General features: G+C 39.0%; 3 protein-coding genes across 7 annotated transcripts in view; 1 reads left to right on the top strand and 2 right to left on the bottom strand.

The window, feature by feature from the left end:
• Positions 1 to 10,420, bottom strand: part of MIA2 (MIA SH3 domain ER export factor 2) — a 50,187-nt gene extending 39,767 nt beyond the window's left edge. Inside the window, exons 1-9 of one of the 2 annotated variants that reach the window (XM_082760474.1) lie at positions 10,224 to 10,420; positions 9,921 to 9,992; positions 9,056 to 9,124; positions 7,431 to 7,503; positions 7,241 to 7,335; positions 5,117 to 5,192; positions 3,233 to 3,388; positions 3,008 to 3,146; positions 1,843 to 1,989 (exon numbers count right to left, since the gene is read on the bottom strand). In XM_082760474.1, the coding sequence (XP_082616600.1) occupies positions 1,843 to 1,989; positions 3,008 to 3,146; positions 3,233 to 3,388; positions 5,117 to 5,192; positions 7,241 to 7,335; positions 7,431 to 7,503; positions 9,056 to 9,124; positions 9,921 to 9,992; positions 10,224 to 10,336 (940 nt within the window). In that variant the 5' untranslated portion in view covers positions 10,337 to 10,420. The remainder of the gene's footprint in view (positions 1 to 1,842; positions 1,990 to 3,007; positions 3,147 to 3,232; positions 3,389 to 5,116; positions 5,193 to 7,240; positions 7,336 to 7,430; positions 7,504 to 9,055; positions 9,125 to 9,920; positions 9,993 to 10,223) is intronic. The other variant, XM_082760473.1, reaches the window with a different exon arrangement.
• A 565-nt stretch (positions 10,421 to 10,985) lies between these two features.
• On the top strand, positions 10,986 to 22,545 carry TRAPPC6B (trafficking protein particle complex subunit 6B). Of its 4 annotated transcripts, none has more exons than XM_082761649.1 (7): positions 11,105 to 11,285; positions 11,372 to 11,439; positions 12,344 to 12,461; positions 13,111 to 13,194; positions 13,676 to 13,769; positions 14,337 to 14,385; positions 22,102 to 22,545. In XM_082761649.1, exons 1-6 carry the CDS (start codon positions 11,205 to 11,207, stop codon positions 14,366 to 14,368), a joined length of 477 nt encoding a protein of 158 aa, XP_082617775.1. In that variant the 5' UTR covers positions 11,105 to 11,204; the 3' UTR covers positions 14,369 to 14,385; positions 22,102 to 22,545. The 4 variants fall into 4 exon arrangements, 3 of the variants coding, with proteins under 3 accessions (XP_082617776.1, XP_082617775.1, XP_082617774.1); XR_014317618.1 differs by having other exon boundaries at positions 11,106 to 11,285; positions 14,337 to 15,182; XM_082761648.1 differs by lacking the exon at positions 22,102 to 22,545 and adding an exon at positions 15,034 to 16,626 and having other exon boundaries at positions 11,106 to 11,285.
• GEMIN2 (gem nuclear organelle associated protein 2) lies at positions 16,686 to 24,475 on the bottom strand. The gene is made up of 10 exons (XM_082761647.1): positions 24,293 to 24,475; positions 23,877 to 23,961; positions 22,572 to 22,661; positions 20,891 to 20,950; positions 20,607 to 20,717; positions 19,968 to 20,012; positions 19,161 to 19,229; positions 17,740 to 17,850; positions 17,476 to 17,534; positions 16,686 to 17,147 (listed from the first exon to the last, which is right to left on the bottom strand). Exons 1-10 carry the CDS (start codon positions 24,412 to 24,414, stop codon positions 17,108 to 17,110), a joined length of 792 nt encoding a protein of 263 aa, XP_082617773.1. The 5' UTR covers positions 24,415 to 24,475; the 3' UTR covers positions 16,686 to 17,107.
• Between the last annotated feature and the right edge of the window lie 113 nt (positions 24,476 to 24,588).

The raw sequence follows: 24,588 nt of genomic DNA, 5'->3' as shown, positions 1-24,588 counted from the left end.
TTCCAGACTGCCATGAGCTATCTTGGTCAGCATAAAGTGTTCACATTTAATCACTGCTTGCCTATGGGTAGGAAAAAGTTTCATAACTGGAACATAGAGTTGAATAAAAATTTGTGATTACAGAAGAAAGCAAAAAGGCATAGATTCAAAGCAAATACTTTTCCTTCCTATCTAGCACTGGAGAGATTACTCTCTTTAGAGGAGTCTTAAGATTCCCATTCTTGCAAGGAATAGAGGGGAAAAGCAAAATTTTAAGTTTCCTGCAACACTGCCTCCTTACATATGATCTAAAAGGGGAATTTAAGTGTCAACAGGACATCTCAATTTATTTAAAATGCACATTTATTTCTACAAAAAAACAGTTTATGATACAGAAGAAGTGATCACACCAACTTAAAGATTTACCTATTAAAATATACAGAGGATCTTAATGAGTACAGGATATTTAAAAAAAAAAAAAGATGCAAAGGAGTGTTAATCTTTTATTTTTACATTTTCAGGAACTTCACATAATTTTGGTAGGTAACCTTTTACAAAATTATGTAAAAAGTACAAGAATGCCTGGTAAACAGTCTGCATTTTTCCAAAAGATTTTTTACAGCATGCAATTCTTAAGGCAGCCTTCTCCTCCTCCTTATAAGGAATCCTTTCAACTCAAATAATCTTCTGCTGCAAAGATTAGGCTAAGGAAGCTTGGTCTCTTCTGTTAACGCCTTTTGTCTTTCCTGTCTGATTTACGGTCTCTTTCACTCCGTGAAGTTCTCTTGCCTGACCGACTACTTTCTGATATAGATCTCTTTCGGTCAGATCTTGAACTTTTATCCTTTGAGCTTTTTGTATCTCTACTCCCACCTTTTGAGGACTTGTGACTTCTATCTACTCCTGAAGCATCCCTTCGCTTCCTATCTGCGCTCCTCCTGCGTTTTCTGTCTCTGTTATGACCTCTTCCTCTGCTCCGACTTCTACTTTCACTACTGCTAGAACTACTGCTGCTACTGTCCCTACTAGTACTTCCACTTGTAGTGCTGCTGCTGCTGGAACTACTCCGACTGGTAGTGCTGCCAGTGCTGGAACTACTCCCACTAGTAGTACTGCTTGAAGTACTACTGCTACTACTGCTGCTGCTACTACGACTATGACTCTTAGTTTTGTTCCCTGCCCTACCCCTGCTTCTACTCCTAGTCTTAGTTTTAATTTCTATGCTCAGTGTCTGACTCTGCTCTGTCTGTGCCTCGACCACCTTTACAGACATGACAGCATTTTCATCCTTGTCTGCCTGGGGCTCTGCATCCTGAACGGACTGAGACAACTGAGGTGACTGTGGCAGTGGCACAGACTGCGGCTGACATGGGGCCTCAGCCACAGATTCTGGCTGAGCTTCAGACGCCTTCTCCTGTTTTTCTTCAGTTTCAGCTTCAGTTTCTGCTTTGATACCTTTCTCCTTCTCAGGAGAAAGAGCATTACCCGATTTTTCTGGCTGAGCATCACACTCCATTTCTGTTTCCACTTTGCCATTTTCATTTTCTACAGGTTCTACACTATCTGCCTCATTGATTTCAACCATATCCTGCTCATTATCCACTGGCTGAGTATTTTCATTTTCCTCCTTTACAGCTGTGACCTCTTCATGCTGACCATCCTGTTGCTTGTCATTTTCCCTCACCTCAGCAGCCTCTTCTACTTTAATCTCCATTTCATGTTTCTGTTCTTCCTCCTCCTGTTCTTTCTCTGCATCACTATGCCCTGAACCTGTTTTTCCCTTTTCCTCCCCTACCTCCTCCATTTCTACATCATTGTGCTGATTACCTGTCTCCAACTCTTCCACCTGCTGAGCCACCTTACCCTCTTCCTGCTCCTTGTTCTGTTCTTGCTTCTTTTCTTCGTTCTGCACCTCCTGCTGTTCTTTTTCCTTCACAGATTGTCTTCTGGGCCTGGCCTCCATTTTGTTAATCTGCTCTGCAAATTCATTGCGCCTGCTTTCAAATAGTGCTGGGGGATAAAATAACAGTTTCAGACAGGTAATTGGAGAAGCTGAAGTCTATTTTCTCCTTAACTATAAGCTAATAAGTTATCAAATTGTTTTAACTTAAGAACTGCATCGTTATTCATTCTGCAAGCCATTCATGCATAATGAAGAAGACCACTGGTTAACTTAATAAAACAAAGCAAGTTGAATAATTGTCTTAGCTGAGTATCAGAACAGTAAAATCCTAAATCTAAGCTAACAGTTTTTAAACTTCAATAAAATCACTCCAACAGTGTGTCAAAACAATACCTACATTCCCTGGTATATAAAAAGGTTATTCTTCCTAAGGTGATCAAAGGACACTAAAAATCAGCAGAAAGCAGATTAGACATTCAGAAAGTTTTAATAATGTAAGCTATTCAGACAGGTGAGTTAGCTTCTTTTATCCCCCATCCCAGACAATGAAGAAAACTTCTTTAAAGAAAAAAAAAAAAAGATAAGCTCCATTTAATCAAAAGAACAACAGGACTACCATCACCCGCAGTGTTTTAAATTGTTTTGCAAAAGGAAAATATAGTCGTCCTGTGAAACAAAGAAATGAACACACATTAAAGGTAAAAAAAAAAAAAAAAAAAATTAATCATAAACTTCTAGTACTGTGCTCAAGACAAAACTTCCCAGCCCTCTATAAAGAAACCTGCATTTCCTCGGGTCTCCAATCCATCAAAACAGCCTTTTTTAAAATGGAAGTTGTTGCACTGGCATACACCTAGATACTAAAGTTAACAATAAGGACATTTTAAACACATACTTCTGAGTTTATGTATATTCCTCTTGACTTTTTGTAAGAGAATCAGAGCACAACCAACAAAATTAAGTCACTGAAAAAGTTATATTGTTATTTATGATGACCATCCATGCAAGAATATATACTTTGTCCTGAGCATGAAATTACTGTATCTAAGCACAAAGACTTAAATTTGTGCAGACACCAAAAGAAAGCAAGAACAAAGGCAGTCTTGTATCTTAAAGACCACTTACCATTCATCTTTTTCTGTGAATCTTCCATCAACTTCTGTGTAGCAGGACACATTCTGCCAGGTATGTAGAATAAGTGAGGTTTTGTCTTTGTCCTTATGTATTTAATTATTTTGGCGTTATGTTCATTCCATTCTTCTTGCTGAGAAATTAAAGAAAAGACCTTAAGACACCAAAGAAAATACATTCTAAACAAGAGAAAGATTTGAGAGCAAAACTAGGACTTACCAACTGAGCAAGCTCAACCTTTTGTTCCAGTAACCGCAGCTCTGTCTGTTTAGCACGTCTTTCTTCAAACAGTTCTCGCCTCTCATTTTCAACTTGCTTTCTTTCTTCCTCTGCTTGCACTTCAAGTTTTTGTTCAATTTCTTGTCGTCTTTTTTGCTAAGATAAATAAAGAACTACCTTAATATTTTTCCTAAATCAAGAAAAGCATTCTAGTTTGGTCTAACTAAAATTATTTAAGGGCATTCCAAGAAAACAAAAACAAACAAACAAAAAAAAACAAATAAGGAAGTCTACTAAATTACATGTAATGGAGGAAGAGCACCATTGTTTGCTGGTGCGTAATTTTTTTGTGGTGGTTAACTATAAATTAATGTGCCCCTATGGCTATCTGCCTTTCTATCACTCACTGTGGATTTGAATTTTCAACATGACCTGTAAGATTTTTTTTTTCAAATGGTAGAGAAAAATAGATTTCAGGAACTCTGCCTGGAGGGAAGAAAGACAATAAGCAAATGAAGAGCTAAAGGCTGATGTTTGTGACCAACAAAATAAATGACACTGCAAATACTCTGAGTACTGTTGTCATTAATTAGAGGATATTAATTATATTATTGTAATGCAGGAGGAGTGTCCTGTCTCTATGTCCTAGACAGCCATATGTCCAGATTATAAAATAATTGCCTAAAAATTTATATATATAGTTTAGTGCCTGGACAAAAAACAGCTGTGTCATAAAATTCCTTGGGCTTCCACTTTGACTTATAGCAAGATTTTATGTATGAAGAAAGCAACACATTCTCAGAAATATGCTGCAATGAAGAGGAACTCCTCAAAATCTTTTTATGCAAACAAACTAATATGAAGTATACCAGGACTCCGTATTTCCAGACCATCTCTTGCAATAGCTTCCTATTATAAGGCAAACAGGCAACAAAGAACTTTGGTCTTCTTCAAGCACTGCAGTGCTAGTTAGATAAAGCAGTTGGATATCCAAATACTGAATCTGGGGGTAATCAATATCAACATTGCAAGTCAGCTACACTAAAGCCACACAGAAGAGATTTTAAACAGATTTGTGTCTGCTTCCACAAGACCGCTGAAAGTAGTTTTTTTTTTTTTCCATAAACATTTAAAACACTGTTTATAATCTATAGGTTACTGTTAACTGAATAATCCATTTAGTTTAACTGTAAGAAATACAATGACCTTCACAATTCAAAAGGTCATACTAAGAATAAAATTACCACCATCCCAGATGTAAGTTTTTTTTTTGAAGTTACCACTAAGCTATGCAAAACCTTTGCTTCTGTACAATTATATATTCATTTATAAAAAGAGTAATGCTTATTATCTGTACTATGGGGCAAACAGCCACTTGTAGTCAAACAGAAGGCATAACAATGCCATGCCTTTCTGTATACTTGGCTATAATTTAAACACCCAGAACACATCAGGGTGGGCACTGATTCAGCAATACCATTAGTCACAGAAATAGCCTACGAACAGTAGTCTACCTGATTAAATTCCAGGTTATTTTGAAATGTTCCTAAAATAATGTCAATAAAAAAGAAAATCTATTTTGTATTTTAAATGTTTTAAAGATGAACTGAAATAAATAAATAAAACCCCAAATATTGCCTTACCACTTCTGCAATGGTCAGAAGGCATTGTAAGGTCATGAAATTATGTTAAGAATGCCTTTCCTGCTTTCCCACCCCTAATTCCACTAAATTAAAGAAAAGAAAAACCCTTTTGCACTCTTAGCAATTTGCTACACCTGTGACCCACACCACAGGAATTTTCATTCCTATTTAAAGCAGCTTAATCACACCACTTTGCTTTATTATTTACAATCAAAAATTTGATGAAATTAAGAATAAGTACCCTCTCAGTAGCAACTGTGGACTCCTGCTTAAATTTTTGAAGAGTGCCCATCAACAAGCCAAATATACGTCGATTCCTGAGGGGAAAAAAAACAAAACACAACAAAAAGAAGTTTGAGTTTCAGTTCAAGTACCAAGATTTTTTTTTTGTATACACAATCAAAGAAACTTTCCCACCTCAGAGATGTTTATTTTTAAAGGCTTAGTACCAGTCAAGGCTGCTAGCAATAGAACACAAACTGACTGTGCCAACAGTTGAAGATATAATTTACACTGACATATCATGTTTTGCCTAAGAGCAAGACACAGCTCTTATTCGTAACGCAGCACACTTAGCACTGGGAAAATCAGGAGCCTGCACATTTCACATATGAGAAAAACAACACTAAGTAAATATGAAAAAAATCCAAAACGCGAGAACTGACAAAAAGACTGAGTAAATACAGTGTGAGGAAGAACACTCCCACCCCACTAAGAGGATTAAGGAGAAAAGGAGCCACAAGGGAGCAAAAGATTATCTGCCACAGTCTACCTAATAATATCTTATACAACGAGACATTGAACTGTCGGATGAAACCACAATTGCTCTCATCAAGTTATCAGTTGTTTTGAGAAAATTTAAAGTAAAATTCTTAAGGAATTCCTTTCTTTCAAACAACTAATTTGCTGAATTTCACCTTCTCTTTCTTTCTATTTAACCTCAAGTAGTGCTTTTACAGCAAGAAGCCGACTTTCTTAGTAGTTGCCTTGACCTTTCACACAGTTAGAAAAAAGAAAAGGGTTCTCTTCTCTCAGTACCACAAAGCTCAACTGCAGTGGTACATACCTAGCATGGAGAGGTAAAGGTACTTTAATAGAAACAAAAATAATAATGGATAAAGAATGGAAAGCTATGGATTACTTGGGCAAGAGTATGACATCCCAGATGGACCTGAGCAAAACCAGAGTCCACTGGATGCTGTCCTCCTGAAGAACCTCTTTCTACTATAAGTCATACACAGAGCAAGTGGTTATTTTTTTTACCCTTATCTACCCAGAAGACTACTGAAATGGAAAATGCTAAAACCTGCCATTCCAAACAAACTTTATGTGCCAGAAACTCTATGAAGTCCACTAAGGATTCTGAAATCCTTCTGTAAGGAAAACATTTGGGAGTAGGTGATGGAAGCAACAGTCTGTTAGTTATGTTGTAAACTGCAAAAAATCAACTTAAGTGCCATTTTTTGTACAAATTAATCTCTGGTCCTTATCAGAGAAGCTTGCTATAGTTCATTACTCCAGCCCTCACTATATTTGAAGCATAAGGTAATATGGCACAAGGTGAGCTGCAGACTGAAGCAGGCAGAGTCCAAGATGTAGGATACAATTGCAAGCTTGCTTCTCCAGCACCTCTTCCCAACACAACTACATCTCAATAAGAACTTTAGCAGTGAGCTACCTTAACACACACAAAAAAAATCTAAGAAAAATTATATAAGTAGGAATAATCTAAAGAAAAGGAGGCAAAAGGAAAGCCAGACTGTATGCACAAAAACAAGCCTGAAAGTATTAAGAGAAAAGAAACACATGATGGAACTACTCTGCAAAAAGGAAAACCCCACACCCCAAAGCTTTCTTCAGTCAACAAAATAAGTACTGAAGAATCACCTGTCCTGACTTTATAACTGGTCTTTTAAGATGCATCTTCACTAGGTTCTCTAGGTACTTGAGGAACAATTGGTTACTTCCAAGACACGCTTACAGAATTTTCTACAGTGCAAAGCACAACAGAGTGGATGTCCCCAGATTCAAATTCCCGTTTTGTTTCCTATTATAGCTCTCCAAAATGTTAAGTTGCCAATGAAGTTGTCTTAAAGATGACCCATTACAATAACACTAGCAAACTTACATGTATTCCTTTAGAGATTCTGCTCCTCAGGCTATCTGCCAACTACGTGAAATGAATGATGCATTGTTACTATTTTTTTTTTTTAATTGAAACCAAATTTATACCATTTTGGTTCCTCTTCAACCCCGTATTTTGATATATGACACCATTTGTATATTTCTTTTCAAATCTAAAACTATTTTCTAGACTACCACTTAGAAGCACCACCATTAGTTCTTACAAGAAATTTCTACATACCTTTGTTTTCCTTTTTCATCCATATTTTGATCTTGTATTAGGTCTCGACGTGTTCTCTCTTTGGAGGTAGCAACAACAGAAGATGGCAACGCAGGCTACAACAGCAACAACAAAAACTACTTAGTTCATGTTCCAGGTAAGCATGTTTTTTTTTTTTCTTTTCTGTACAGCCCCTTTTGTCACCTATTACCTTTTTAATATCATCATCCTCTGCGTCGCTTTCTTGGCGTGATTCTCGTCTTGTCCGGCGTTCTCCGCCCAGCCTGGGGAGGAAAAAGCATTAGTGGTCATTGGAAAACATATTTTAAGGACTGCACCTATTCTAACAGTAGAAAATACAAGTCAGCGTGTATAGTTAGTACAACCAATGATTCCAGTAAAATCTGTCATTGGAGCAGCGAGGAGGTAAGTAGAGCTTTTGCAGACAGGATCTATTGCTGGTGTTTAAAAAAAAAAAAAAAAAAAAAAAAATGATAGATTGTGACAAATGAGAAAAAATGGTTTAACTCTTGATCCAATTTGCATAGTGAAGTTAAAAAAAGGAAGAGCCCACATTACGACCTTATTTAACTTTTGAATAGTTCCCTTTTTCTTTTTTTCCAGAATCTCTAAAATGGTTATTTGTGTAAGGAAAATATAAGAAGTATTTAAATGCATTAAGATAAAGAGGTCAGTATGATTTTTTTTTCAAATTCAAAATGCTACTGAAATTATCTACCCGAATACCTGGAAAATGGGTTAGGGCAGACAGAGTACTTAGTTGGGAATTGAGTACTTGGAAAAGCTGAAGTTTTTAAACAAAGAACAACAAGGCAATCTGTAAATAAAAGTTATTTTCAGCCTTCACTCTCATCTTTGTGGCATAGCCCTTTATTACTGGTAAAGCCACTTCAAAATATTCATTTTGTATAACTCAAATTCAAATGCAAGCCTTGCTTTTTCAAGAACTACCATTGCATGTAAGTGGTCTGAGAATGCAATTCACTATAATCAAAGCCACAGTCGATGGATTTGCATCCAGTTGTGAAAGCTTGAAATCTGAGTCTGTTGTCAAACTGTACGCATTAAGGTTAGCAAAAGGGAAACCTCAGTAATGATTCGATTTGTGTCTACTGTACAACAAATCCAGGCTACTAAGCAAAATGTAAGCAGATGGTACACCAAGTAAAACAGAATTCCGTAAGTTTTTAATCACGCTTTTAGAATCTGGCACTTAGTTCCATAAGTATATTCAGAAAACTCTGCCCAATACACTACAGCCTGCAACAAAAAGGTCTAGTAAGTTAAAAGGGGACTTATCAGTAGGAGGGACAAGGGACAAAAACTGCTTTACCACTGCATTAGAGAAAATACACAGGAGAAAAGCACTCTTCATTAAAGCAAGTGGAAGACTTTAACACCTTTGAATTTTGAATCTATTATAAACACACAAAGCTCTTGAACTCCCCACACAGTTCCCTCCCCCAGTGATTCTAAAGACAGCACAAAGCCTTGAATCTGGTGCAAACTAAATTGTGCATTTACGTCTCATCTCCATTGTGCAAGAGTATTTGAATTATTATATCTATATATTGACACTCTAATCTCTACGTTACTAAGAATCTTTATAGTGCCATAGGATTTGGAAAGATTTCACCATAGACAATTGCTATAATCAAAAAACATTTCTCATGTGTCTTTTACTGTCTTCTTCAAAGATTACATGTTAAAGTCAGCAGTTATAAGATATTTAGAATTAAGAACTGCTATTTAAGTTTACTGCTATAAACTCTCATTCTAATAACACAAGTTCTCTACATCAGTTTTTGCACCTACCTACTGGATGCGCCTTCAAGATCCCTCTGTTTGGCTGGGGGTCCTCCTCCACTATCCGAGAATCCACGCCTAAAAAACAACCACTCCTGACCTCAGAACAAGCCATAAGTTTTACTCAGCTCTGTAATCACATGGCAATTGCTACAATAAAGTATTTAAACATAATGTTTGTTGAGAAACTAATTTAAATTTGAATTTCTACACTTATTCAAATGAGTAGCTACACTCAAAGAAGCAGCTCCATTAGGTTCAAGTATTCCCATTTGTCAAATTTCAGAATTATGACCTATACAACAATCTAATGTTGAAATTTAACAAAAAAAAAAAAAATCCACCACATAAAGCATTAAGTAGGCATCCCTGAACAAAAATCAGTCCTTCATTCTCACTCTACTGGGGGTGGAGAGGGAGGAGGAAAAAAAATGGAAAATCCACAACAAAACACAAGTGCTTTTACTATCACTGCTTTGAAATTCCTGTTGATTTTAACTCTTTATATTCTTCCTAGAAAAGCTATCAATTCCTTCATTACAGAGATGTGTCAAACAGACAACGTCCCAGATACCCCACACAATGCCCCTCCTCATTTCGAAGTTCCACCTCAATTTTCAGGCAAAGGGCTGAAAGCTTCGGGAAAAACAGGCTTCAGAACTGGTGCAACTCAGAACGAGAGGATCCTTTAAATTTCAGTGCGTGATACAGAACTCCAAATGCCCTTGGAGGCCTCCCACCCAGCTTTCGTGCCTGCTTGCTAAAACACCGACTCTTCAGAGCTCACAGCGAGCAAAGGGACCGGGGAAGAGAGCAAACCATCGCCGTAGGGAAGGATAAAGGAACCCGGCGGCCGCCTCCCGCGGCTCCTTACCTTAGCAATAAGCTCCCTCGCCCTCTACCTCCACCAGGGCCTGAGAGGGCCAGCAGTCTGTTCTGAGGGGGCCTGTGGGAGACAGCACCGTCAGCGGGCTCTGCCCGGGAGCCCCCCGGAGACCCTCCCTCCACAGAACCCGCGGGGAGCGGGCACCGGGGCCTCCCCGGGACCCCTCCTCAGGCACCCCCCGGGTGGCCCCTCACGGAATCACCTCCCTCGCCCCCCCCACAACCGGGGGGCCCCTCAGGGACCCCCCCACAACTGGGTTGTCCCCGGGCCGCCCCCCCGGGCCCCGCTCACCTCACATCGTTGGGGTCCCTGCCCGTGAGCTTGCGGATGTTCTCATCGACGTGCTTGAGGCTCTCCTTGGCCTTCTCGAGCTGCTCCTGCAGCGCGCGCACCGCCACCGCCATCCCGCCCGCAGCGCGTCGCGGCCTAGCCGGGGCTCAGCGCGAGGCACCGCTGGGTAACGGGGAGGCCCCGCCCAGGCCGCAGGGTCCGCCCGCAGCCAATAGAAAGGCGTAAGGGGAAAGGGAACGCCCCTCGGGGGAGGCCCGCCGCGCGCACGCGCCAATCAGAGGGCTCGGAGGCGGATTGACGGAGCGGTGAGCCAATCGAAGGAAGGCTCATCTCGCCAGCTCTACGAATCACCGAGCGGGGCCCACCAGAGCGACGTCGCTCCCGGCTAACGAGAAGCAACAACGTCACTTTCCCGTGGCGGGGGCCAATCGCCTCTCCCCTTGAGAGGCCGCCATGCCGGGCGAACCAATAAGAGCGGGCGTTACTGAAGGGCGAGGGCGGGCGGGCTGGGGCGCAAGCCCTAGCAATGGCGCTGCGGTGCGGGCTGCGTGTCCGCGGCTCGGCCCTGCCTCAGCGCCTGCAGCGGGCCTCAGCGCCCCGTGGGCCTCGAGAATCCATTTTTGAGCAAACCACCCCAAATCACGCACAAAAATAATAATAAAAACCATAAGCGTACATTTTTATTAGTAATAAAAAGCGGTCTCCGTCTCTCTCTGACTCCTGACCCCCCTCAGCAGCGGGCTCCCCCCGGGGCTCCGCGCCCCGCTCGCTGCACCCTCCCAGCCCCGTGCCCTGAGGCGGTGCCGGCGGCGGGCGATCGGCTCCGCTTGGGTCCGGTCCGGCCGCGGGGCGGCGCTGGGGAGGCCGGGCGGCAGCCGGAAAGGGCAGGGTAGGGCGGCGCGGCTCGGCTCGGAGGGGCCCGGCAGCGGCGGCGGCGGAGCCGTTGCTGTGGCGCCGGGTGTGCGTGAGGGGGGAGCGGAGATGGCGGACGAGACGCTGTTCCTGCTGCTGCACAGCGAGATGGTGGCGGGGCTGTACCGCGCCGCCGAGCAGGGCGAAGGGGTGAGCGGGGACGGGGACCGCCTGCAGGGACCGGCCGGCGGCGGGCGGCGGCGGGGAGCGCGGGGCTGACGCCTTGTGTCTTGCAGGAGAACGGGCGCTGCACCACCAAGCTGGAGAGCATGGGCTTCCGCGTCGGGCAGGGGCTGATCGAGAGGTGAGCGAGGCCCCCGCCTGCTTTCTGCCCTGTCCCCCCTCAGCCTGCAGGGGCCAGGAGCTGCCCGCTCCCTGAGACACAGCGAGGGTTGGGCTGGCGCTGTGCGCCTCCTGACACCTCGCTCCTGCTGGCGCCCCTGCTCGTACACCACGTTTTTTTATGTGTTTCTGTCATGAAAGCAATCACACAGGGCTCACGGTTATTTATAATCCTTTATAAGTGCACTTTTTCTTTGTAGGCCTAGTTGTTCGGCGTGTTTCCTACTTCTGGTAGGATTTTTTCATGATTTTCTCTCTTTTAAACATAATTTCATGAATGGCTACTCCAGGATTTTCTTTCCCTAAAGCACTCGGTCCTTGGAGCTTTGTGACAACCTCCTTATCTCCCTGGGCCCTTTCAGGGTGCACAGTGACTTGCTGCACACCTCACTTCAGTGCCCTTGGTCAGGGGTTGTGTAGAGGATCCTGAGCTCCTGAAGTCATGTTTTCCTTGACTAAAGTGAAGCTTTAGTGCCACATGAAGATCCTCAAGGAGGATGCAGGGGGAGAATTCTGAAATGAACAAGGGAAAGAGGTTGCTTTTTAGGAAACTGGAACAAGTTTTACATGTTTGTTCCTATGTCTTAGTGCTCCTTTTAGTATTGAAGGAGACCTTCCACACAGTAGTGGAGGTGTGAGCTGTATGTTTTGATAGTTAGTTGAAAATAAACATTATGAAGTGTTCTCTGTCTTTAATGATCATGTAATTCAAACACATCTTTTCTGTTGTATTGCTGCAGATATTAAGATAACACCTTGTTACTCTTAAGTTATTATACATGATGAAAGCTGAGCAATGCTAGAATGACACTGTCAAGTTGTTGGGTGTACCTTCATTACTGATACGTTTCTCGCTTCTCTCTTAGGTTTACAAAAGATACTGCCAGATTCAAAGATGAATTAGATATTATGAAGTTCATTTGCAAAGATTTTTGGACAACTGTATTCAAAAAACAAATAGATAACCTCAGGACCAATCATCAGGTACGAGTGATATAGAATATTTCAGTGACAAAATCTGTAAGACTGTTTTGAGTTACTACGGCATTTTGTGTTTGTCTTGCTCTAAAACTAATTACCTGATAAGAAACCCCAAATGTTCTTTATTTATATATATTTTTAAAAAGCATTTGTTAAGGTTCATGTTGGTGTATAGTTGGAGAATACAATTTAATAATTGCTTATGATTTAGTTATTGCCACTGTTTGAAAAGACTAAATGCTGTCAATTTCATATGTACTGTTGTGGAGTTAGAAACTGACAGGACAGTAATGCTTACAGTTAATTAACACATACAGGAACTTTTTCATGCATCTCCCAATACACTTCAGTAGAAAACCAGTGTGGGAAAATGATATTGCTGCCTTAACATGCATTTAAATAGGATGGATTGCATTTAAATGCATTTAAATGGCCACCTTTAAGTCATTTTTATTTTGAAGAATATTTTCATTTTTCAGTGGTTAAGATACTTAGTTATACACTGCTGGATATGCTGAATATAACTGTATACAAAACAGCTGAAAAACTTCGCAAGGTTTGCTTGTTGGTGATGTTGATTGGTAAAATGCAGACTACGCGTTACTGGATATTCTACTAAAACCTTTTTTTTTTTTTTTTTTTTTTTAAACAGGGTATTTATGTCCTTCAGGATAATAAATTTCGACTCCTGACACAAATGTCTGCAGGAAAGCAGTATTTAGAACATGCACCAAAGGTACCCTTTATTTTTATCCTTAGGATCTATGAGTTGAATTTGAATAATCTTGATTTATTAGCTTGAAATTTTGTAGTTGGATGGATACAAACTCTCCAAAAGGGAGGCTGAACTTAAGTCTTCAAAAATCTTCAAAAACTGTGTTAATTTTAGAGATGCACCTTATTTCAGTACAGTGTTTTTGATCTATGTCTCAAGAAACAGTAATAGCGATTTTGAAACTTGCTGTTTTCATGTTTGAGTTACTTGATGGTGGGAGCTGGCTTGACTGCAGGTGGAAAGTCAGTGAACTGGTGTTTGTATTTTGCATGCAGTTAGGGAGAAACTTCTGCCACTGTCACAATGCACTGATAGAGGATAGCAAAACCTCCATAATTTTATATGTCAAAATGTTAAATCTTCAGTTAATCATTACTTAGTTCCAACCTTTTGCAACAAGCTTCACCCTTCAAACTTCTTTAAAATGTGACTTTTTATTTAGTTTTTAGCATTTACCTGTGGACTAATCAGAGGCGGCCTATCGAATTTGGGAATAAAGAGTATTGTAACAGCTGAAGTTTCATCAATGCCTGCATGTAAGTAGTTCTCAGTATTCAGGTTATTAGCTCACTTGGTAACTTTCCTTACTGACTTGATGACTGTGCTTTACTGTTACGATAATACTGATGGATGGTGAACCTCCATGACATTAAGTGGAAAACCAAATTTAAAAGTTACGTTTGCGTTTGGAAGCATCAGATACGTAAGGGTACTGGAGGCTATTGGAGTAATTGAAGATAAAAACAACTAGATATGTGCTTTTTATTTACAGAAATCATTAAGAAGGGTAGTAACTGAAATCTGTTGTGACTACACAAGCTGATTAAGATGGATTTGAAAATTTCTATAGGCTTAGCAAAAAAAATACGAACTTAGCTGACAAAACTGCTGTAGTGTGGGACATGCAACAACTTAAAAAAAATTGTTCAATAAGAGCTGATTTTAAATGTTAAATTTAAATCATGGCTAGATATTTCACAACTGAGCTGTAAGAATTAAATGTTCTGTAGTATTTTTTTAACAAAATTGTTATAAGGTATTAATCACTTGGAAAAATAAATCTAATGTTGATACTTTGATCCAACTTGGCTTTTTCTTTGCAGGTAAATTCCAGGTGATGATACAGAAGATGTAGGGCACATTCAAATCTGGGTATCTACCTTAAAAATCCTTTGTCTGTGGTTTTGGTATCTTGGTTCAGCTTTGTACGTAGCTTGTAAATTATAGCAATGTGCAGGAGAATTCCCAAGCATGTAATAAATGTTCATCAAAATAATTTAATGCTATCCTCGTATCTTGGTATGAAATCAATTCTATACCAAGGTATTAATGTCTATCTGGGTAAAAACTGTCTACTCAAAAGTTTTCAACAAAAGATTTCTGTTACCAAAACATGGGCACTTTTTAAGAACTGAGTAAGAAAAACAATCAAGGCTCAATTGGAAAAAGAAACTGTGTTTTGTGTCACCTTACATGAATGCCAAACTGCTGCCTTTGCATATGCACTCCTAACTGTGAGGCAGTGATTGCTTTTTTATTATTATTCCGAGGAAGCAATTATTGCTACAGCCTTCATTAATGGTGCTCAATGGAGGATTAGTTCTTTTATAGGACTCACATAGGGCAGTAGGAAAGAACACTTATTTCAACAACAATAACAGCATATCCCCCCTACCTAAAAATCTGTTTTTTGCATCAGAATTTTACAAACAAGGTCATCTACGACTCAGCAAAGATGGCAATTTGTTTTAGCCTGTTGTGCATAAATTCAATATTAACATAATTGTTTTTAATTGCTAGCTACAACTCACTTCTGTAATGAGTGTGTACAGGAAGATGATTAGGCCTGCAAGAAGCTATAAAGACATCACCAAGACTCTTGAGGATATTGGGGTTTGCTAGATACTACTTGTTACAAGATTTGTATAACAATACATATCTTGCTGTAGGTAAGCATGAAAACATCTTGTTTAAACTTTTTAATGAATTTTGCTGTAAGACTTTTCTGCTGGCAGGGTCAGGACTTATACTTTCAAAATGTGAGAATGCCTCATGATACTGAATCAGTTTCTGCTTTGAGACCAGTAACTAACAAGATAGTTACAAAATAATATATTTGAACAAAACTTTTGTCTGTTTTAACTACCTTCTGTGTTGGAATAAGTGTATGTTGTCCAATTGCATGGTTGGGCAGGAACAGTGGAAGCTGTTCTTTCTTAATCTCTAAGGGAGGTCTGAAGTTTATAATGGATTGAGCTTTTTCCAGATAGCTGTTACAAGCTGTATATTATAAACATGATAATCAGGGGCTTATTATACTTGAGCTTAATATGTGACCAAGTTCTGATCTTTTCATGTACTGTGAATGCTAGTTCAGGATAGTTATAACTTAAAAATTTAACAGTTCGGAAACATCTGAAGGCAAACTCAATCTGTCCCACTGTTTATAGACCTAGCAAAGATAAGAGTAACCAGGGATCAGCCGTGTGACTGAAAATACTGGGCTCTTATAGGGGTAGTTTACAGGAAGGCTGTGGTTGTTGTCCACCTGAATGTTGTCCACATTCAGATTTGTTTGAAATTATAAGGCTTGAGAATTAGCTAATTCTTGCTGAGTGCATTTAATGGGTTCTTCAGTTGCCAACTCACCCTGCTTTTAACATGCTACAACTATTACTAAAGGGACTAACTTGCACTGTGCCTAATAGATGGACACTTCAAAGGCCCATTTTAGGCCTATGCAACATGGTAGATATTCAGTATCAACACACAGAATCATTTTGTAATTTGCTTCTCCAGAATTAAAACTCCTATAGTTGCTATTAATGCACTTTAATTTTTCACTTGATAGTTGAGATTACTGTGAACAATACCAATAATTTCAAGATGCATTAAAGGTTTATCAATAACATGTTGTGCTTAATGATCTGTCTTTTTTAAATAGTCAGGGACTTAACTGACATCTGCTTCCTGTATATTGTGAAATTCAATACTGTATAGTGTCTGCTGTTACCAGCAGAATTCAGAGTTCTTTTACCTTGGATTTTACCAGAAGAAGATGCTGATATTGGCAAATCACTCCATGTTAAGTATATATGAAGTCAAGTCAAAATGATGAGCTAATATGTTTGTCAAGATACTAAACAGAAAATAAATTTGTTCCTTCTGTTTAATAAATGCTTCTATTAAAGAGCATTGAATACAACTGTGCTGTTTTCCCAGGTTTCTGTAGCTTATTACTAAGAAGTAATAAGTATTATTACTCAAGAAGTCTTTTATATTTTACTAAAATAATTGTTTCAATAAGTCACTGGCTATAGTTGAACTGCTTAGCAGAACTTAAGCTCAGGAATTGATGCCTGAAAAATCAGATTTAGTCCTAGTTGTGTAGGCTTTTATACTAAGGCAGTTTTTAAATACTATGAAGAATGAGAACAGCCACAATATTTAAGAACACTTAAAATATGCTTCAGTTTTATTAAAAAAGCCCTCAAGGGGTGTGTGTTAGATAAAGAACATTCATCTGTAATGTAACATCTTTTTTTTTTTTTTAAACTTAGAAGTCTTTATCTAAGGCAGTGTCCACAGGAACACTCAGATGGTAGAAAATTCTAATGGAGAATGTAGTTTACTGAGACAGTAGCTTGAGAAATGATGACAAACACTTCACTGACCATTTTATGATGATGATACTGGAGATACTAACAATCTCATGCTAAAGATCAGCTTAAGTTATTCTTAGCTGTGCCAAATATGTTGTTACATTGAGGGTGTTCTGAAGGGTTTGTATTGTACTTCAGGTCTGATCTGCACAATGTCTGGTAACGCTCTTTATACCACAGCAACACAAAATAGTTGGTATTCCAAAAACAGTCTAGGAGGGTTCATCAGCTAAATCACGTTGATCAAAATACCTAGTGGAGAGAAATGGAATATGGTGAGAACCTCTAATGCAACTTACTCCTTACTTTGCTTTGAGTTGTTAGACTGCTTGCTTTCTAGATCTTATTTTTCCTGTCATATTTATAGCTTCATGGTTCAGGGAGCTCATCCAAGGAAATTGACCGTTTTACTTAGCTTCATTTTACCCTCAGGTTTAGCCTAAGTCCTTTTAGCTGAGTATATTTGCTACATACACCCAGAGAACTTGGATGGACTTCCACTTTAAAGGAATCTGGGTTAGGAAAAGGGTAATCACACATTCATTCTGGACATACATTTTAGATCTGTAACTTGCATTACCTGCTAACTAAGCAGATTATCAAGTTCAGAGCAGATACTTGCTCTTCTTTCTTGTTCTCCTGAAAGAGAAACAAATACCAAAACAGTTCTGCTGATAACCATGTCCAATAGAAAAACAGTTACCTGCTGTGTTATGTGCTTGTAGTAATCCCTTCATTCTCAAGCGGGTTTCAGACGTGAAAAATTACTTACCAAGACTTGAAAAATCGTTTTCTTAATAGTTTGCTAAGTTGAAACAGTCCTCTGCACAATATTAAATCTTACCTCTAGTACTCTGACTTCTGAGCACCGTCTTGCCAGCTGTCGAATAAGGGAGTGAGCTTCAGGTAGCAAAGGCTTTTCAAGGCATGCCAACAATGCATAAAACCACCTACCCTGTATGAATTTAAATAAGAGTATTTTAATTACAGGTATTTTCTTAAGTTCTACACAAGGAAATTTGTTATACGTAGCAGGTCTGGAGCGTAGGTCTCAAAAACCTGAATCTGAAGATTCCTTTAAATGTTGCCAGAACTGAAGAGTTTGAAAGCCAAATTAAAGACTGCAGCGTAGCATCTCATGGCTATAGATAAGCTTCTTGTGAACAGCAGTCCTGGATTTCCTTCTATTTTTCTGGAGTAAGATATAAATTAATACAGCTTCGACTATTAATCTGAAGGAAGCGTTTAGTAACATCTAAAGATTATTACATAGCTATTAATTTTTAACTTCACAAACTATAGAAAAATATTCCTGAAGAGTGAACATATAAAGCCAGATCTTTACGGTATTAATGCTGTTAGGTCAGACTTAAGATTTATACCACTGTGAAAATGAATTCTTTGTTTATACTTGACTGAATTTTACCACATCCCTACAAACCTAAATTCTGTCGGTCTAACTTCTCAAACTAATTCTAGTGTCTAGTGGCTCTCATTATGAGAATAAACTAAGAATCAAAGACAGAACATGAAAAGCTTTTAAGTAACTCAAAAATAGTGAAACTGTGTTTAGTATTATCAAAGTAATTTTTTATTACTCATTTACTTTGTGGTACTGAATGAGATGCACCTACCAAGGTCTTCGGTAGGTAAGATGACATTACACAGCTAGTTAATCTAGTTTTGGCCAACTACATGGTACTGTACCCCATCATTCTTTTTTTTTTTTTTTTTTCTTTTTTAAATTAGATTTTAGATTTTTCCATGATGTTTTAGATGTTTCCATGCTAACACAGATAAGCTTTCTGGTCTGTGCTGCGCATGGGAAGACTAAATGCATCTCTTACTGCAGACTACCATGCATGTCCCAACTGTAAAATGGAGATGTTGGCAAATACAGCGTGCAGCACACTGACAACTTAAATTGGTCAGACTCAAAGCTGCTAGAGTCTGGCCCTCTTCTCTCCACAGCACTAATACTCCTCTGACCTTGAAGATTAGGTTAGTGTGGAAAACAAATGAAACGGAGGGGTTTTAGCAATACCTAAAACATCCGAATCTGTTGTGTTTTCAATTAGCCTTCCAAAAAGTTGTGTGAATGTTAAACCTAGTATCTAATCAAGTGAGTTTTGAAAGCAACTGAATACAGTACATCCATCTAGAGATCTCATTAGAAAATAAAATAACTTCAGGGAAAACAATGCACAATTTATCCCTTGTTTAAAGCAATCACATGCAAGTAGTTAGAATAAATTAAATAGTTACCAGTTCAGGAGTAAATTTTTTCTCTCCAAACCAGATTATCAGGTATTCTAAGACACCGGTTACTGTTGCCTTCAAAAGAGGAACAGAAAGAGACAATCTAATACCTGCAAAGTTTTGTTTTGCTATCCTTCTACCCAATGTATTATACTATATAAAAACAACCATGATTTTTGTCTTTAAATATGGACATTACACATTTCCACTTAAATGTAATTCTATATGGTATTTAGTTCAGGTTGAAATTAGACCTAAGGGTGAAGCAAGTGTTATAGCAGCAGTTCCTGAAAAAAGCTTTTTGAAAAATAAAGACCTTTATATAAAGCAATTTTCTGTGTTAATAAAAAGTTATGGATAAATAACTACAAATTAGAAAAAAAGACAGACTGACTGTTTCTCTGTAAGGGTGACTAGCGAGCAACAGAGTAAATGTGTTTCTTCTAGTCTTGCAATGTATGTTAGAGTTGACAATCAGCATGAAGAACTGCACTTAAAACACTAAAGGAGAAATCTTAAAATACTGTAAGCCCCTAAAGGGGTATTCAACAGCAGTTCAAACACTGAAATGCTCTATAGAGCAATTACAGCAAGAAAATACAATTTTACTAGTGAACGTGTACCATGAATGGTTGTAAGTGTTTGTGGTTAAAGGTGAGATCAAGTGTTTTCCTTGTAAGTGTACATTGAATAGCAGTTATAATAAACAATTACTTCCTCTAACACTGAAAAAAATAGGTAAGATTTATGCAGCAGAGGGAACATGGGAAGTAATAACTTAGGCCACTATGCTATTTTAAGAGGTAGGCTTACCTGATTCATTCTGCTTACAATACTCAGCAAAGGAGGAAAGCCCACCTGAAAAAAAGTCAGGTTGGAAAGTATTTATAAGAATGTTTCTGCATTTTAGTTCTAAATTAAAAATGGCATTTTAATGTGACATTCAGACATTTGTAAAGATTTTGAATTCTATTCTGAGCTTTGATACTTATGGAAAAAATATTCAAGCGAGTTTAAGATAAGGTCCAATCAAATTTGATATCAAAACACTGCTTTTGCTGTTATTTGTAAAGCTTTTTTTTTTTTTTTTTTTTTTAAACAAAGATGCAGTGAAGGGCATGTTCATAGTGTAGCACATACAAGCACAGAAACCACATTCACAAAACACTAAAGCAGACTGTGGAAAAAGCTTTCTGTTCATGTCAGTTAGCTAGGAAGTGTGTTTTAGCTAGGAACAAATGAGGGAACTCTTCCTACTTCTTGACTGAAGGGATAGACTTGTTCTCTGCTTCACTCTGCTTCCACTTAAAAGGGAAGAAAAATGGGTCTTAACTGGGCTCGCAGGATGGTCTGCCTTTTACTTAGCACAAATTGGTAGTAAGCAGTAGCATTGTTCCTGGTAGTTATTTGTGAAAGTAGCAGCTGAAAATTAGATGGAACTCCTATACTCACCTTCATGTAATCAATTCCTAGATTTTCATTATCAGATCGTGACTCTATTTCTGAGTAGACTCTTTCACCCAGGCAAAACTTCTTCCATCCTTCTTCATCTTCTAATTTTGGCTGAAGTAAATAAAAATAAATTAAAACTGTGAAATATTGTTGTCTTGAAGACACTGAAGAACTAACATGGTAATATTCACAAGCTGTTGCATTAAACAGTACAGCAAGATTAACCAAACACAATTAAATTTAATGACTAGAAAAAACACAGAACTGTTATGAATTCTACTCACCATATTAACATTGCTGTCCAAATGTTGTGACCGCCAGTGACTTCTGTGCTTGTTCAGACTCTGAGTAATTAAAACAAAGCCAAATCACAGTTTAACTTTACAGTTACTATCTCCTAGCCATAATTGCTCTTCATTGTTCTTAATCTTCATAAATAAGTATTTTTATGGTGTTCTATACATCATTAAAGGCAGTACTGGCTAAATATTCCTCAATCTTCTTAATATAAATGTAATTGTTACTTGTAAAGGCTTTTTTGAAGTAATGTTAAAGTTGAAGGATTTTTTTAAGACTGCTGCGTAAAGCTTTAAATTGAAGTAGTAAGCTCTACTAGTCTTACAGATTTTTCTTATGCTTGTTATTACCAAAAGAAAAAAAAACAACACTGGATTAGTCAAAGAGCAAACAAAGCCAATAGCCTGCTTCAAACAGTGCTCTGTATCTGATGCCTACAGAATTGCAAACACACTTTCCTTGTATATTTCCTCTGACAGGGATGCCATGTAAAACAATTTAGAACGTAGAAATTGGCCTGCTTGATGGTTTTCTGTATTGCAGAGCAAACTTTTGATACTGGAAATATTTTTACCCAACCCAACTTTTACTCTAGCAGTAAAAATGACCTCTAAAAATGCTGTAAGTAACAACACCTGATGCATTATGTGACAAGTGACTTTTGATGCCCTTTTCTCTTAAGTATTTTCTAGGATAGTCTCATATTTCATCTTAATTTTGGTACAGGTGAGAGGACAACTTGTGTATAAAAAAATATCTGTAGCATGAATGCGTCTTTAGATGTCCATTTCTTTAGCTCTGCTAAACTCTAAGATTGTGCCTAATACACAGTATGTAACGCAACACCTTGTAGAAATAGGAGTTAGTTCAGTTAGTTCAGTTAGTGTTTGCAATATAGATGCGGTAGCACACATCTCCACCTTCACTGATTTATCTCCCTGAAAAAAAAAACGGTAAATGAGCTCATACAAAGCTCAATGCCACAGCAGCTTCAGTGCAATTCAGTATCAATGCATTATAAACATTCCTTCAGCAGTACTGGAGATGTACTTTACATGTCGTTATTATCTTTTGCATTTCACCCTGTTTGAACTGTGGATAAAGCAAGGTACAAATGCAATAGGAAAGATTAAGTCTGCACTAATACTGCAACCTTACAAATAACATTTTACCAACTTGGTATTTCTCCCCATAACAGGTTCCCCCAAATTCCAACAGGATCCCAAACGGACTGTGTGTTCTACGTACACAAATCTCACAGTGCATTAGAATCCACTTGTTATTCAGTTGATGTTGCGTTTTACAGAACGTTCCTGATAGTGCTTAGGTTTTAATGTAACTGCAAAACATCAGTGATTTCTGTCCTCCCTCAACTAGTCTGTATCATTCAGTCTAAACACAGACATTTATGCTGTGTTTGAAGATTTTTTTTTTAAATCTTTAAACATGACACTCAGGAAGAAGTTTCATCAGAAATTTAAAAGTCTCATAGTAGATACTCATATTTTTTTTCAGAAGTTAATACAGTTGCCTAACAACTTCAGTATAGAAATGTTACAATTTGTGTTAGATAAGAGATAAGGTCATTCCCAAAAAAGCACGTGCTCTATGTAGACAGTGCAAGTTGAAAACATCCCCCCACTCTCCCTCACACACACCATTTTGTACCTGACGAACGGCTGAGAAATTGGCTACTTGCTGCTGCTGCCACTTGAGTGTTGGAGAGTATCCTTCAGGAGCAGGCTGACATCCGGAAATCTAAGGAAACACTGGCAATAATTACAGTGTAAAGAAAGCTTTATAAAAAGAATTCTTAAGAACAAGAGAATTAGTCAAGTTTACCAGCAGATAAAAATAGGATTTAAGTACTCACTTAAAAAAAGGTAATTTCAGGAGAACATGCAAGACTGATCTGACAGTTGGTCTAGACAAAATTTATCCTGTTTGACTCCTCTTCATATGCAAAAGAAGGAAAACCAAGCATTCAAAGTGTGCTGTCAAAGAATTACTTAAGGTCATCTTTTTAGCACTTGTTCTGCCTTAATTTCCCTGTAAATAAAAAGAAGGGTGCTGTTTCCTTATCTTGGGTAGATGCTACAAATCTTAGAAGTTCTACTTGCTCAGATAATAAATTGAGCAAGACAAAAGACTGAAAAAATATGTTTTAGGAAATTAACTCTGACAGCTGAGTAGATACACCCTCTTTAAAGATTAGCACAAGAGAATTAATGTAAAGAAGTCTTTTTAGTCTTTTTACAAATTTTTAGGAATGCCATTACAAAGAGAGGAGAAAAATTATGAGAATGGTTGCAAGTTACATAGTCATACACCAGTATTAGAAACTTTTATTGAGCAATTGAATAGTTAAATTTCAGATGACACAGTTTTTATTAAAGACAGACACACTTGGTCACTCGAACTATTTGAAAGCAGATTAAAAAAAGACAAACAGGTCAACATGACAACAGAAATCTACTTGTAATGGTAAATCTCAATAAAATATTCTACTAAAAAGGAAAAATTGGTGCTAGAATTTCAACTTCAGTAAATCTTAGGTGTATTTACTATCCTTACTACCTCACCCTAGATATATATTAGAATTCAAATACACGCTTTCTTCCAAACCTTATGCTGATACGATAAAGTTTTTGTAAAATGTAATGCAACATCTGATTTCTTCAGGCTGTAAATGTCTGCTGTACATCAGGTGGTATGGATGGATATTACCAGTTTAAAATCAGTTACACAGACTGTTGTCATCCAGGAATTCAACAGGTTCAACTTCAGTCAACTTCAAACCCAGAAATTCAATTTCATTCAATTTCATTCTGTGTGTGTTTTAAAAATCTAGCAATGCTATTGGTTTACTTATGCCAACAATTCCCCCAAATTAACACACACATATAATATTAACAAATTCCCTCTATTTGTTCCTTAAAACAAAGCAAAAGGTGTTGAAGAGCCCAGACTTACTGAAATGTTCACTGTTTGCTTCTTTCTCAGTTTTTTGGGGTCTATTTGTGCCACGACCACATCTGGGCACCGAGCCGCTTCAATCCTACAAAATCAAATTGTAGTGCTGCCTTTTTTCCGTCATTGCAACAGGTGGTTAGATACTGAATATCCCCGAGATATGGCACCTGCACAAATCTTGAAGTTTGCGGAAAAAAAAAAAAAAAAAAAAACAACAAACGAACTACTACTGGCTGTACACGCGACAGCACTAGCGTCCTTGAAGCCTGCTTACTCCTCAGCCGCCCCGAAGCGGGACCGCGCATCCCACGGGCAGGTTTTGGGATGCCAGCGGCCAGCCGAGCACCGCCGGCTGCAGCCCCCCCCGGCTGCCACAGCCGCCCAGCCCCGCCGCCCCCCGAGGCGCCGCCACTCACTGCACCCGCCGCAGGTACTCCTGCGGGGTCCTGGGCGGCACGCTGGGGTCGAAGTCCTCGGGCAGGTCGCAGTCGCCCACGGGCAGCAGCCGCGGCATCAGCTCCTCCACCGCCGACTCCATGGCTGCGGCCGCCCGCGCTCGGCTCCGCTCGGCTCCTCCTCAGCGGCCGCTCTCGCGAGAGAGCCGCGGCCCTGCGCCCTCAGGGAGGCGGAGCGGCGGCGGGGCCTCGGCCTGACCGGAGCCGGCGGCATGGGGCCGGGGCCGGCCCTTAGAAGCCGCTCGACCCCTCGGGGC

This window comes from Aythya marila (assembly GCF_965140915.1).
Source record: "Aythya marila genome assembly, chromosome: 5".
Taxonomy (NCBI): domain Eukaryota; kingdom Metazoa; phylum Chordata; class Aves; order Anseriformes; family Anatidae; genus Aythya; species Aythya marila.
The sequence above is the reverse complement of the archived record's forward strand: the minus strand, read 5'-3'. Positions and strand labels throughout refer to the sequence as shown.

Bases quoted from the DNA above. Each gene is read 5' to 3' on its own strand.
- TRAPPC6B (XM_082761649.1), top strand. From the start codon at position 11,205: ATGGCGGACGAGACGCTGTTCCTGCTGCTGCACAGCGAGATGGTGGCG. The intron at 12,462-13,110 runs GTACGAGTGATA...TTTTTTAAACAG, and splicing joins ACCTCAGGACCAATCATCAG to GGTATTTATGTCCTTCAGGA. The intron at 13,195-13,675 runs GTACCCTTTATT...CTTTTTATTTAG, and splicing joins ATTTAGAACATGCACCAAAG to TTTTTAGCATTTACCTGTGG.
- GEMIN2 (XM_082761647.1), bottom strand. From the start codon at position 24,414: ATGGAGTCGGCGGTGGAGGAGCTGATGCCGCGGCTGCTGCCCGTGGGC. The intron at 23,962-24,292 runs GTGAGTGGCGGC...TTGATTTTGTAG, and splicing joins GAGTACCTGCGGCGGGTGCA to GATTGAAGCGGCTCGGTGCC. The intron at 20,013-20,606 runs GTGAGTATAGGA...ACTTTTTTTCAG, and splicing joins TAGGAATTGATTACATGAAG to GTGGGCTTTCCTCCTTTGCT.